This window comes from Oncorhynchus keta, chromosome 15, assembly GCF_023373465.1.
Source record: "Oncorhynchus keta strain PuntledgeMale-10-30-2019 chromosome 15, Oket_V2, whole genome shotgun sequence".
NCBI lineage: Eukaryota > Metazoa > Chordata > Actinopteri > Salmoniformes > Salmonidae > Oncorhynchus > Oncorhynchus keta.
The window spans coordinates 25,214,702-25,228,582 of NC_068435.1; the positions used below are offsets into that span (position 1 = coordinate 25,214,702).

The 13,881-nt window shown below is 43.4% G+C and overlaps 1 protein-coding gene across 5 annotated transcripts in view; it reads right to left on the bottom strand.

Annotated features, from left to right (window-relative positions):
* LOC118395207 (sodium- and chloride-dependent glycine transporter 1-like) overlaps positions 1-13,881 on the bottom strand; it is a 96,760-nt gene that overhangs the window by 9,235 nt on the left and 73,644 nt on the right. For all 5 annotated transcript variants that reach the window (XM_052463752.1, XM_052463749.1, XM_052463751.1 and 2 more), the window contains 6 exons: positions 7,744-7,900; positions 6,393-6,524; positions 5,538-5,823; positions 4,096-4,228; positions 3,602-3,736; positions 3,231-3,334 (listed from right to left, as the gene is read on the bottom strand). In XM_052463752.1, the coding sequence (XP_052319712.1) occupies positions 3,231-3,334; positions 3,602-3,736; positions 4,096-4,228; positions 5,538-5,823; positions 6,393-6,524; positions 7,744-7,900 (947 nt within the window). The remainder of the gene's footprint in view (positions 1-3,230; positions 3,335-3,601; positions 3,737-4,095; positions 4,229-5,537; positions 5,824-6,392; positions 6,525-7,743; positions 7,901-13,881) is intronic.

Here is a 13,881-nt window from a genome sequence, read left to right on the forward strand (position 1 = left end):
ATGAAGATGAAAAATGATCAGGCCTACTGTACATCATACTTTAGAAATGATCGGGCCTACTGTACATCTTCCTGTAGAAATGATCAGGCCTACTGTACATCTTACTTTAGAAATGATCGGGCCTACTGTACATCTTCCTGTAGAAATGATCAGGCCTACTGTACATCTTACTGTAGAAATGATCAGGCCTACTGTACATCTTATTGTAGAAATGATCAGGCCTACTGTACATCTTCCTGTAGAAATGATCAGGCCTACTGTACATCTTACTGTAGAAATGATCAGGCCTATTGTACATCTTCCTGTAGAAATGACCAGGCCTACTGTACATCTTCCTGTAGAAATGATCAGGCCTATTGTACATCTTACTGTAGAAATGATCAGGCCTACTGTACATCTTCCTGTAGAAATGATCAGGCCTACTGTACATCTTCCTGTAGAAATGATCAGGCCTATTGTACATCTTACTGTAGAAATGATCAGGCCTACTGTACATCTTCCTGTAGAAATTATCAGACCTACTGTACATCTTACTGTAGAAATGATCAGGCCTACTGTACATCTTCCTGTAGAAATGATCAGACCTTCTGTACATCATACTTTAGAAATGATCAGGCCTACTGTAAATCTTACTGTAGAAATGATCAGGCCTATTGTACATCATACTTTAGAAATGATCGGGCATATTGTACATCTTACTGTAGAAATGATCAGGCCTATTGTACATCATACTTTAGAAATGATCGGGCCTACTGTACATCTTACTGTAGAAATGATCAGGCCTATTGTACATCATACTTTAGAAATGATCGGGCATATTGTACATCTTACTGTAGAAATGATCAGGCCTATTGTACATCATACTTTAGAAATGATCGGGCCTACTGTACATCTTACTGTAGAAATGATCAGGCCTATTGTACATCATACTTTAGAAATGATCGGGCCTATTGTACATCTTACTGTAGAAATGATCAGGCCTATTGTACATCATACTTTAGAAATGATCGGGCCTACTGTACATCTTACTGTAGAAATGATCAGGCCTATTGTACATCATACTTTAGAAATGATCGGGCCTACTGTACATCTTACTGTAGAAATGATCGGGCCTATTGTACATCATACTTTAGAAATGATCGGGCCTACTGTACATCTTACTGTAGAAATGATCGGGCCTACTGTACATCTTACTGTAGAAATGATCGGGCCTACTGTACATCATACTGTAGAAATGATCGGGCCTACTGTACATCTTACTGTAGAAATGATCGGGCCTACTGTACATCTTACTGTAGAAATGATCGGGCCTACTGTACATCTTACTGTAGAAATGATTGGGCCTACTGTACATCTTACTGTAGAATGTCCAGGTTGGAACTGTTGGTGTTAAAATACAATAAATATGTTTTATTCTGAACTGGAATAAACTGATTGAAGCAAGACACTTTTTGGGGCAAACACACACACTGTTCTGGATTCCTTATATACAGCAGGAAGCAGTCTCCTGTCTGACTGAGAAAGCAGTAGATGATCTAAACCAGTTTGGCACCACATACCTATGTCAGTCAGGGTTCTGAACTCTGACACACTTTTTAAAAAAAGAACATAAACAGTCTCAATGCATGCAGAGCATGACCTCAGTGTTGCACTGTCAAAAACTGAGCCCAGAATAGACATGCTTGTTGAAAACTTCAGCCTGCTACACACCTCTCATTAGGACTGTGTGTGTGTTCTGGTCTACATCTGTGTGATGTGATCAATCAGTTTATTCCAGTTCAGAATGTATTTTAACTGCAACAGTTCCAACCTAGACAGATATGTAAGTGTTTTTAATGGGAAAAATAAACACAAATAGCTATTTATATGGGTAATTAATTTAATTGTTATTTGTTTATGTCTGTATTACATTTGTTTTAGGCATAAGAGCAATGAAATGTACTGATATTTATTTATAGTTGCATATTTGCCTAAGCTTGGGTCCCAGGAAAACACAGTATTTCTAATTTGGGTCCCAGGCTGAAAGAGTTTAAGAACCCCTGATTTATAGTATACTGTCCATCACTTCTGCCCTTCAACCACATGGTGGTGTTATAGAGAAGAGAAAACCTCTTCCAGTTTCCAGGAGAGTTTTGAGTTGGACTACCGTAAACTACAAAGTTAACAATGCAACCACAGACGTAACAGCAGTCAATTTTTTTGGTCTCCTTCACTCTCTCAGTGTGATGCCTCTGTCCTCTACCTACAGTACAGTGGCATGCAGTACACACCATTACACCATACTCCATACACACCATCACACCATACTCCATAACACCATCACACCATACACCACACACCACACACCATCACACCATACTCCATCAATTCTTGCAATTTGTAGCTGCCCTCCTCTATTCTGCACAATTTCTGTTCATCTCTGCTGACACTGTAGCGTGATCGCACCCAGAGAGGCAACAAAGACCCCTCCTGATTCACTCCAACTGAGCACGAAGAACTGCAATAATGTAACCGCTTACACAACTCCAGGGATTTGTCTGCCATTGTAATCCTTGGGCATGCCGCCGAAGCATTTTTTCGGTTGCCTAAATCCAAACAGTTTAAAAAAAAATACATTTTCAGGATGAAAAACGCTTGAAATGTAAACTTAAATGACTAAAACAGATATAAAGTTTGTAGAAAATATAATGGACCTATATATTTATAAATCATTTAATCTTTGAGAACTAACAATAACCAAAATAAAAGCTAGACAGTCAGAGAGAAAAGAAAATTCCAAAAACAATGAATTTAGCCGTATTAATTTTGCTATCATGTGTGAGCAAAAGAACACAGCATTAGCCATGGCAAAATGCATAAAATCCCAGGAAATTAGCTTTAAAACTCAGCTCCATGGAGAAATGTGTATCATTGCAGGAATTTGGCTTAAAAATGCTCAAATTTCTCTACACCACCAAGACGGTGGCCTCTAAAATGTTTTTAAAAAAAATTAATTGCTACACCCTCTGCCACGCCCCCGGCTACACACACCACCTAAGTCCCTTTTTGACACAGAAAAAGACCTGAACTCTGACAGGATATGCGTCCCAAATGGTACCTTAGTCCCTTTATAGTGCACTACGTCTGACCAGGACCCAATAGGATGCCATTTGGGATGCGCTCAGGGTTTATTTGGTAGTAAAGTGGAGAGTTTAGGCGGGAACAGGGAGGGGAGAGGAAGAGTAGAGTACCTGTAGCAGTTGTTGTGGAACTTGTTGTAGGAGGCCATAGTGATGAGCCCTCCCCATGCACAGCCCAGAGAGTAGAAGATCTGAGAGGCAGCGTCTCCCCACACCTGGACAGACGGACAAACATGTGTCAGTACAACCACTGAAGAACAACCTTATTTAATATCTGAGGCATATTACATCTGATCAAACTGTCTCTTTCAACAGCTGTGTTATGAGAAAGCCAATGAACCTACGCTATGAAGAGCTACAGAGCTTTTATACGAGTAATAAACAGTAACTGTATACAACTCATATAAAGTAGTACTTCACTACAGTAATGGCAAAGAATTCCAGGACTTATAACTATGTTATTTCTATATGATTAACCACACCTTAGCGTCAAGGATCTTATGCCACTGTGGGGTTAGGTAGTACTTGATGCCGGTGACAGCTCCCTCCAGGGTGATGCCTCTGATGAACAGGATGGTCAGCACCACGTAGGGGAACGTCGCTGTGAAGTACACCACCTGGGGACCATCGAGAGGAGAAGAACGAGTGAGAAAATCCCCAAATGTGTGTCAATTATACACTATGACCAGGAGTTCTTCCAGACTGTAGACTAAGTTATTTGACCAGGAAAAACTACTGGCCCAAACAAAGACATTTGGAGGTGAGAGAGCGAGAGAGCGAGAGAGCGAGAGAGAGAGAGAGAGAGAGAGAGAGAGAGAGAGAGAGAGAGAGAGAGAGAGAGAGAGAGAGAGAGAGAAAGGGAGAGAGAGAAAGAAAGGGAAAGAGAGAGAGAGAAAGGGAAAGGGAAAGAGAGAGAGAGAGAGAGAGAGAGAAAGGGAGAGAGAGCGAGAGCGAGAGAGAAAGAAAGACACCTCACCTTTCCTGAAGACTTGACTCCTCTGATGAGACAGAGGAAGACCACCACCCAGGACACAGCCAGACATCCCAGAATAGGGAGACGGACTTCCCCGAAATTCCCGATGTCGTCTGAGATCTTCAGCACATAGTGTCTGTGGGGAAGAGAAGAAATGTATCACCGTGTCTATTCACAACAACGTCTGGATGGAGAAACGTGGAATATATAGTTAGTGCCGCAGGGACAAATAATGTCTTTACGTTAATTCCTGAAAGATAGAGAAGAAGTATTGTTCAGATGTACCCTGGCATTACAATGAGCGAAGCCCATATTTCAATGCAGCAGCAGCTCGACCAAAAACCACTTGGTGCCAAGACAATGGATTATCTTTACTGACAGCTGACGGGAACAACAACTCCTTTCATGATATACTGACAGACAGCACCACCCGGACGGAAGGCTAAGCACAAAACATTTAGAAAGTAATTAACCAACCACACTGTTTCCTTTGAATGGGCCCTATTCTCAATGCTAGGGGTATAGAACAGCTACACTACTTCCCATGTAGTAAGAATCCCGATAATATTATTTTCTAGGAAAATATACTAAATATCTAATGGTGTGTACCTCAGACAGTGAACAATGAGTAATGCTTGGTGAAGGCTGGATGATTCATCGTAGGCCCGGATTAGCAAGGCAAACATGCCTGCCTGCTTGTTTTTTTTTCTGACTTGTTAAAATCAACTGAAGTATCTAGCATCTCAAACATTCCTTTACAGAGATACACAAACCCTCTTTTGTTAACCCATAGTCAAACATACTTTGTGTCAAAACACGTTGGGTGCTGCTTTACTGAACATACATGTATCGAGGAGTAATAGTGTGTATTAACCCTTGCAGTCTCTTTAATCTAGTACACCTGAGTCAGAGTCAGCCATGCCCACACCTTCCCACTCAGGTACTGTAGGGTTGAAAAATGACGGTAACTCCTAAAATTCCCAGGTTTTATAGAAATCCCAGTTGGAAATTCCTGGAATCAGAAAGGAATAAGCAGGAAATCTGGAATTCTCCATCCAGGGCTTCTGGAAAACCTGGGAATGTTTCAACTCCACACTCAGGCCTTACTTCCAGCACTCAACAGATCTAGAATAGGGCCGGGACGATACCAGTATCGCAAAACTCATTAGTATCGTGGCAAGAAAACAAAACACGAATTAACCTTTTAAGGAAAACGTCTTTATGTTGCCATCCAGAGTCACGTTTAGTTATTTTCCAAGCTAAAACACACAATATTTTACATACAGCAGGTTTTTAAAGGACTAAATAGTTTTCTTTGTGTTTTCATTTTTGCCATGGAAATAAATATTGCGATACAGGTATCGTCACAGCCCTAATCTAGAACAAGATCTTTTGGGATTCAAATAAGGATTGATAACTGACTCCGGGTCCTGGTTAGGCCTTACTTCCAGTACTCCTCGCTGGGGCTGGTCCTCTTGGTCTTATTGACCACCTCCACGGCGACCTCAGCGGCCCCGGTGACCAGGCTGCGGGTGACATTGGCCAGGGTGTTGTTGATGCCCGTGGGCGTCACCACGCCGTTGCAGGTGGGCGTGTTCCAGGGGTTGTTGCAGTAGGTCCACGGCAGCAGGTTGGTCATGGAGGAGAAGAAATAGTAGAAGGCGATGCAGATCACCACGTTGTAATAGATACCGATGTAGGTGGACACCACCATCATCCCGTAGCCCACACCTGATGCAGGAGAGGGATTGAAACAACATTAGAATGATACCAGGAGCTGAAGAGGTGAATGGACTTCTCTGACTGAAGGAATATATATATTTTTTTAAATGACATTAAGCATTCCAAGCAGACAATAGATGTTGCCATTTATTTTCCACCTTTTAGTTTCCTAAGCATGAGATACAGTCAGTGATTAGTTGGATGCCACTGACCAATAGCAATGAAGTAATGCCAATCACCAACAGCAGCAGTGGTTGTTGGCTTGCCTTTGAACATGACTGACCAACGGCAGCAGTGGTTGTTGGCTTGCCTTTGAACATGACTGACCAACGGCAGCAGTGGTTGTTGGCTTGCCTTTGAACATGACTGACCAACCGCAGCAGTGGTTGTTGGCTTGCCTTTGAACATGACTGACCAACGGCAGCAGTGGTTGTTGGCTTGCCTTTGAACATGACTGACCAACGGCAGCAGTGGTTGTTGGCTTGCCTTTGAACATGACTGACCAACCGCAGCAGTGGTTGTTGGCTTGCCTTTGAACATGACTGACCAACCGCAGCAGTGGTTGTTAACTGGCTCACCTTTGAACATGGGACTGATCCTCCAGACCCCCAGGCATCCCTGGCTGGCGAACTGTCCGAAGGAGAGCTCCAGGAAGAACAGAGGGATCCCACAGAACACCAGCATTATGAAGTAGGGGAACATGAAGGCTCCTGTTAAACAACAATAACATGTGGGTCAAGCCAAAACATTTGTATGAAATCGACTAGAATCCAGCTTTGTATTATTTGAATCTTTAAACTTGTACTTATTGTAAGTATGCATATGTTAATTATTGCTCACAACCAATGGCTTACCTAATGGTCATTCAAATGAAAAATAAATCAATATACAGAAATGTGTATTCCATGCGGTGACTATATCTATTTATGCTACTTAATGCTCGGTGACTGAGTGAGTGGATGGATTGTAAAGGTCATGTCAGTGTCTAGAATATCATTCTTTTTCATACATATAAAAGTTGTCATCCCCAGACATGGGCAATATCATATTTTTGCTATGCAATGCTCAATGAATGAGCAGTCAAATGTTAAGGTCATGTTTGTGTCTAGAATAGAAAAATTGCCTAGCTCATATAGAAAAGTTGGCATCCCATGGCAATATCCTATTTCTGCAGCGTAATGCAGTGAGGGGTCAGATTGGAAGGAGAGATGTTTATGTCTATGCCAGACAGAAGAGGTGAAAGAGGTGAGGGAGCATCAAACAGAGGGTGATGCTAAGCCAGGCAGCAATCCTCTGTCTGCTTGACTGGTTTAACGTGGGGGCCACTGGGGCCAATGGGTCTGGGGAATAACCTCTCCTCTGGGACTAGTCTGAAATCATGTGTTAGAGGAAAGAATGGAGATTGAGGAGCAGGCTGTCTGCGACACAAATAGCTTCCCTATAGTGCACAACTTTTCACCAGAGCATCCTTTTTTACCTATGAGCCTTGGTCAAAAGTAGTGCACAATATTGGGAATAGGGTGCCTTTTGGGACGTAGCCCAGGCCTCAGCAAGCTGATAGTCTACTGTGGTGTTATTACTGCAGAGCCTTGAGCTACACCAGTCCCCTTGGCTCTATACTCAGCTATGTCATTGTGTGACCTAATGTACAGGCTACTGCATCTGTGTGCCCTTCTATGGCGATCCCAGAACACAAAATGTATAGAAGACTAAAGACAAATGTAGGAGTGAAAACATTTGAATTGAGGGGGAATGAAGCCAAGAATGACTTGGATCCATTTGACACAATGTGAGGACTGTAAACTTAAACTTGACAACCTGCTACTTTGATTGCTTTTTAAAACACTGCAAAATGTATTGTGGATAAACTAGAATGTATTGCTGTCATTACTACTATATAATCAGTGTGTTGTGAGTGTGAAGACGTACCTCCTCCATTTCTGTAGCAGAGGTAGGGGAACCTCCATACGTTTCCCAAGCCCACAGCATAGCCCACGCTGGTGAGGATAAACTCTATCTGGTTCCCCCAGTTCCCTCTCCTGGAGTTCTTATCTGTCTTCACGGGTTCCCCTGGAACAGCTCCATTCTAGAACACAAAGAGAGAAGAACGTTAGAGATGTTTGAACGCTAAGGGAGACCTTTAGTCTACCTCCAGGCTGGAGTGGGTAGGCGATTCACTCAATGAGACACAACTCAAGGAATAAGCCTGTCGGTCAACTACCTACATTTCGCTGAATGTACAGGTCCGAGGTGCACTTTGCACCAATATTGAACACAAACCAGTGTGAAATAGGCTACTGTACTAGTGAATAGTGCTGCAGTGTAGATGCCCAACACCAAAAGGTCTTGGTGGCATGTCCAGTAATGAGGCTAACACTGCGGGTGGCAAAATGCACAAATCATTTAATTCTAGAGTACTTTACTTTTGTCCAGTTACAGGCCTAGTTCTACATTGCATGTTAGAACTCTGTAGTCGAGGTGGGCGCATTGGTGCAAACTTGATTTGAGCTGAAATTGTTGTTGTTTGTCCAAAATCAACATTTGGTCTTGTCGTCCTGATTTGCAGTTTCTTCCCTCCATCTGTTGGTGTCAGATGGTCCTCGTTCTGACCTGACCTCCTCACTAACCCCAAAAGTTCACTACTGAGACTGCTACGTTCATCTGACTAACTAACTCACACAGCAAGAGCAGCACATGTTCCCTCCCATGACACCACAGAACCATTAATAACTATTCAACATGTTATAGTTTCAATACAACTCATTCAGGTAAATGTTATACTACCTTAATCATACACGTGACAAAGGTTTGGATTGCTGTGGGTTTTTGGTTGTGGTGTCTCCTGGAGTGCACTGTTGGATATTATGTGCAGTCAGAGGGATATGAAAAGCTAAGTACACACGCAGGCACGAGGAACAAAAACACACACACGCGGTCTAACGGCACCATCTGAGCTCCCCGGGCCGTTGCTCCCAGCAGAGACGGCTTCACGCAGGCAAACAACTTATTCATCATCAAAAGACAAACAAAACAACTGAAAAATCCCATATTTTCGTGATTGCCCCCTAGTGATGTTTGGAGTCTAGTTGCACCCAAATGTTACATTTAAAACAAAGTTAACCTTTTTCACAAGAATCCCCAACCATTCTGTGTTGAATTGTAAACGAGAGGGGATAAATTTCCTGGCTGGCCATTGAGTTTGTGAGATGTGCGCACCTGTGCGCGTGCGTGGGAAAGTGTGTGTGGAGGCTGCTCTCCTCAGTGTGATGCCTGTGTGCGTGTGGTGTGTGTTTTAACTGCTGAGCGTCTGAAGGAGGAGCACACCTGTTCAGTGCGAGGCGAGGGCAGGGCAGCTGTACAGCTGATAGGGCCCAGGGTGGAATGAGAGTCTAGCCAACCCACACAACACAACATGGCAGACAGAATGGGTTGCTACATGTTGCCTGCTGACCGGCTGGCCTCCCACCTCCAGCTCTCCCACCTGTGAGAAGCCAAGTCTGTCAACACATGATGCAACTCATAAACTCAGCAAAAAAAGAAACATCCTCTCACTGTCAACTGCGTTTATTTTCAGTAAACTTAACATGTATAAATATTTGTATGAACAGAACAATATTCAACAACTGAGACATAAACTGAACAAGTTCCACAGACATGTGACTAACATAAATGGAATAATATGTCCCTGAACAAAGGGGGGGTCAAAATCAAAAGTAACAGTCAGTATCTGGTGTGGCCACCAGCTGCATTAAGTACTGCAGTGCATCTCCTCCTCATGGACAGCACCAAATTTGCCAGTTCTTGCTGTGAGATGTTACCCCACTCTTCCACCAAGGCATCTGCAAGTTCCTGGACATTTCTGGGGGGAATGGCCATAGCCCTCACCCTCCGATCCAACAGGTCCCAGACGTGCTCAATGGGAATGAGATTCGGGCTCTTCGCTGGCCATGGCAGAACACTGACATTCCTGTCTTAAATAAAATCATGCACAGAACGAGCAGTATGGCTGGTGGCATTATCATGCTTGAGGGTCATGATGGAGGGATTGTGCGTTCCAGGTATAACTCGGGCAGTTGTTGTTGCCATCCTATACCTGTCCCGCAGGTGTGATGTTCGGATGTACCGATCCTGTGCAGGTGTTGTTACACATGGTCTGCCACTGCGAGGACGATCAGCTGTCCGTCCTGTCTCCCTGTAGCGCTGTCTTAGGCGTCTCACAGTACGGACACTGCAATTTATTGCCTTGGCGGCCACATATGCAGTCCTCATGCCTCCTTGCAGCATGCCAAAAGCATGTTTACGCAGATGAGCAGGGACCCTGGGCATCTTTCTTTTGGTGTTTTTCAGAGTCAGTAGAAAGGCCCCTTTAGTGTCCTAAGTTTTCGTAACTGTGACCTTAATTGGCTACCGTCTGTAAGCTGTTAGTGTATTTACGACCGTTCCACAGGTGCATGTTCATTAATTGTTTATGGTTCATTGAACAAGCAAGGAAACAGTGTTATAACCCTTTACAATGAAGATCTGTGAAGTTATTTTGATTTTTACAAATTATCTTTGAAAGACAGGGTCCTGAAAAAGGGACATTTCTTTTTTTTGCTGAGATTAGTTCACTCATAGTACCATACTCAGCACATAAAACGTAAAAACGTTGACTTAAAATGCTCTACATAGGCTTATCCAAGCATTGATGCGACTTGATTCCATACATGAGGCATTATTTGTATACTATAGAGAAAACATTATAACTCCTGTCCACTTCACTATCTGTTCTGATTATCTCTCCAGGCTGTCTCTCTGACCTGGCTATTAGGCTGTGTCCCAAATATCACCTTATTCTATACGCCCTATGGGGCCTGGTCAAAAGCAGAGCACTAAATAGGCAATGGGGTGACAGACCGCCCGATTCAGATCCACACACTCTCTGCCCTTTCCATCCCATCCACACCGCACGCCCAGCTGGGCCCATCTGCCTTTTACGTAAGCTGCACACATTCTCTTCTCTCGCTCTCTCTCTTCTTCTCTCTGAGGGGCCCTTCCAAATCAGTGGCCTCGGCCCCAGCCTTACTCCCAATGTCCTGCCTGGCCTGCCTCCTTCCAGCGCACTGCACACAGGTGCACCCCATGAGAGAAAGAGGGAAATAATATAGGGGGCAGAGAGAGAGAGCGAGAAAGATATAGGGAGGGGGGAGAGGGACAGAGAAAGACAGACAGACTTGAATCGTGCAAGGAAGGGAGAAAGGGTGAGTAAAGACGATTCACATTCAGTGCTAAGACATGGGCAAATACAGTGCATTTAGAAAATATTCAGACCCCTTGACTTTTTTCACATTTTCTTATGTTATAGTTTTATTCTAAAATGGATTAAATTGTCTCCCCATCAATCTACGCACACTACCCCATAATGACAAAGCAAAAACATGTTTTGATTTTTTTGTGCTAATTTATTTAAAAAATAAAAATATCACATTTACATAAGTAAATAGGTGATTACAACCTCAAGTCTTCTTGGGTATGATGCTACAAGCTTGGCACACCTGTATTTGGGGAGTTTCTGCCATTCTTCTCTGCAGATCCTCTAAAGCTCTGTCAGGTTGGATGGAGAGAGTCACTGCACAGCTATTTTCAGGTCTCTCCAGAGATGTTCGATCGGGTTCAAGTCCGGGCTCTGGCTGGGCCACTCAAGGACATTCAGAGACTTGTCCCGAAACCCACTCCTACATTGTCTTGGCTGTTATGCTTAGGGTCGTTGTCCTCTTAAAAGGGGAAGCTTCGCCTAGTCTGAGGTCCTGAGCACTCTGGAGCAGGTTTTCATCAAGGATCTCTCTGTACTTTGCTCCATTCATCTTTCCCTTGATCCTGACTAGTCTCCCAGTCCTTACCGCTGAAAAACATCCCTACAGCATGATGCTGCCACCACCATGCTTCCCAAAGGGACGGTGCCAGGTTTCCACCAGGCGTGACACTTGGCATACAGGCCAAAGAGTTCAATCTTGGGTTCATCAGACTAGAGAATCCTGTTTCTCATGGTCTGAGACTCCTTCAGGTGCCTTTTGGCAAACTCCAAGCAGGCTGTTGTGTGCCTTTTACTAAGGAGTAGCTTCCGTCTTGCCACTCCACCATAAAGGCCTGATTGGTGGAGTCCTGCTGAGAAGGTTGTCCTTCTGGAAGCTTCTCATATCTCCACAGAAGAACTCTGGAGCTCTGTCAGAGTGACCATCGGGTTCTTGGTCACCTCCCTGAAATAACATTTATGTTATACATTTTTTATATATTTGCAAAAAAAAATGTAAAAACCTTTCTTTGACTTGTCATTATGGGGTATTGTGTGTAGATTGATGAGGAAAAACATGTATTGAATACATTTTTGAATAAGGCTGTAACGTAACAAAAATGTGGAAAAGGGGAATGGGTCTGAATACTTTCCGAATGCAGTGGAAATACACTCTGTGATAGTTCTGAAATGACTACTGGGCTAGCTCTCAAATGAGTCGGTCTGATTATGGATCATTTGGTGCTAACATGGCTTTTTGGGTTGTCATGCTAATACACGGTTATTTTCAGTTCTGCTGAAAGCAAATAAAAATATAGCCAAATTCATTTGATCAAACCTGCCTAGGTCTTGGTCCAAATAACTTAAACATGACTAAAACACGCACGGAACAATGCACTCTACCATTCCAGCTAATTTGATGGACAGTGGTACACACCTAACAAAGCATGGCCAATGACAGCTGTGACCCTGTCATGGTGATAGACATGCTCCATCTTCACTTGAGTGTAAACCCAATCTAGGGCCTGACCAGAGTCCCAGAGAAGCAGCTTGCTACTACAGTACACACAGTATAGTAGATGAGACCTGATTTGGATGCCATAATGCCAACAGGAAAAGACAGAATTGTGTCTGTTATTGTAAAGCTCCAGCCTACAAGGCCGGCTGGCGGCCCAGAGCTCCCTGGCATTTACTGACAACCCCTGCCTGCATCCTCACTAGGCATGCAACCATCACAAGGCATTATGTAGCCCACTTCGCCGCGATGAGCAGCAATATTCCCCAAAATTGGACTGTTTACTTGCCTGAGAGTGAGACATAACACGTTTTACCTAAACTTTGTTCGTTGTGCCAAGAACTATTTGAAGGACTGGCCTGAATGACTGAGTGATAGGCTATGAACTACAGTTTAAGGATACAACTCATTTTCATTTAATACAAGATCAGCAAGTGGCGGAAAAGGGGAAGAGGAGACTGAGAACGAAAACAAAACATAGCGTTTTACACTACTATGTATGAGAGATGTTTTAGCACTGCACAATTCCATGTTGCACTGTACATGGGGGGAGATTGTGCGTGTTCACTTATCATAGCTGAATACACACATGCCTCGCACACACACACACGCACACACACACCAGAAGACCTTAACACACTTCTGCACATGTACCCCAGCACCTGATTCACACAGCTAGTTACCTCCTGATCCACCACTATTATTGGGGACTGTAGACTGCTGACCATAACTGAATGAACAATACTGACAAACCATCAAATCTGCCTGTATGTACAGTGCATTCTGAAGATATTCAGACCCCTTGACTTTTTCCACATTATCTTACATTACAGCCTTATTCTAAAATGGGTACAACAACAACAACAACAACAACAACAAAATCCTCACTCTACACACAATACCCCACAATAACAAAGCAAAAACAGGTTTTCATAATTTTTTGCTAATTTCTTAAAAATAAAAAATAAACGGAAATACCACATTTACATAAGTATTCAGACCCTTTACTCAGTGCTTTGTTGAAGCACCTTTGGCATCGATTACAGCCTTGAGTCTTATTGGGTATGACGCTATAAGCTTGGCACACCTGTATCTGGGGAGTTTCTTCCATTCTTCTCTGCAGATCCTCTCAAGCTCTGTCAGGTTGGATGGGGAGCATTGCTACACAGCTATTTTCAGGTCTCTCCAGAGATGTTCGATCAGGTTCAAGTCCGGGCACGGGCTCGGCCACTCAAAGAGATTCAGAGACTTGTCCCAAAGCCACTCCTGTGCCGTCTTGGCT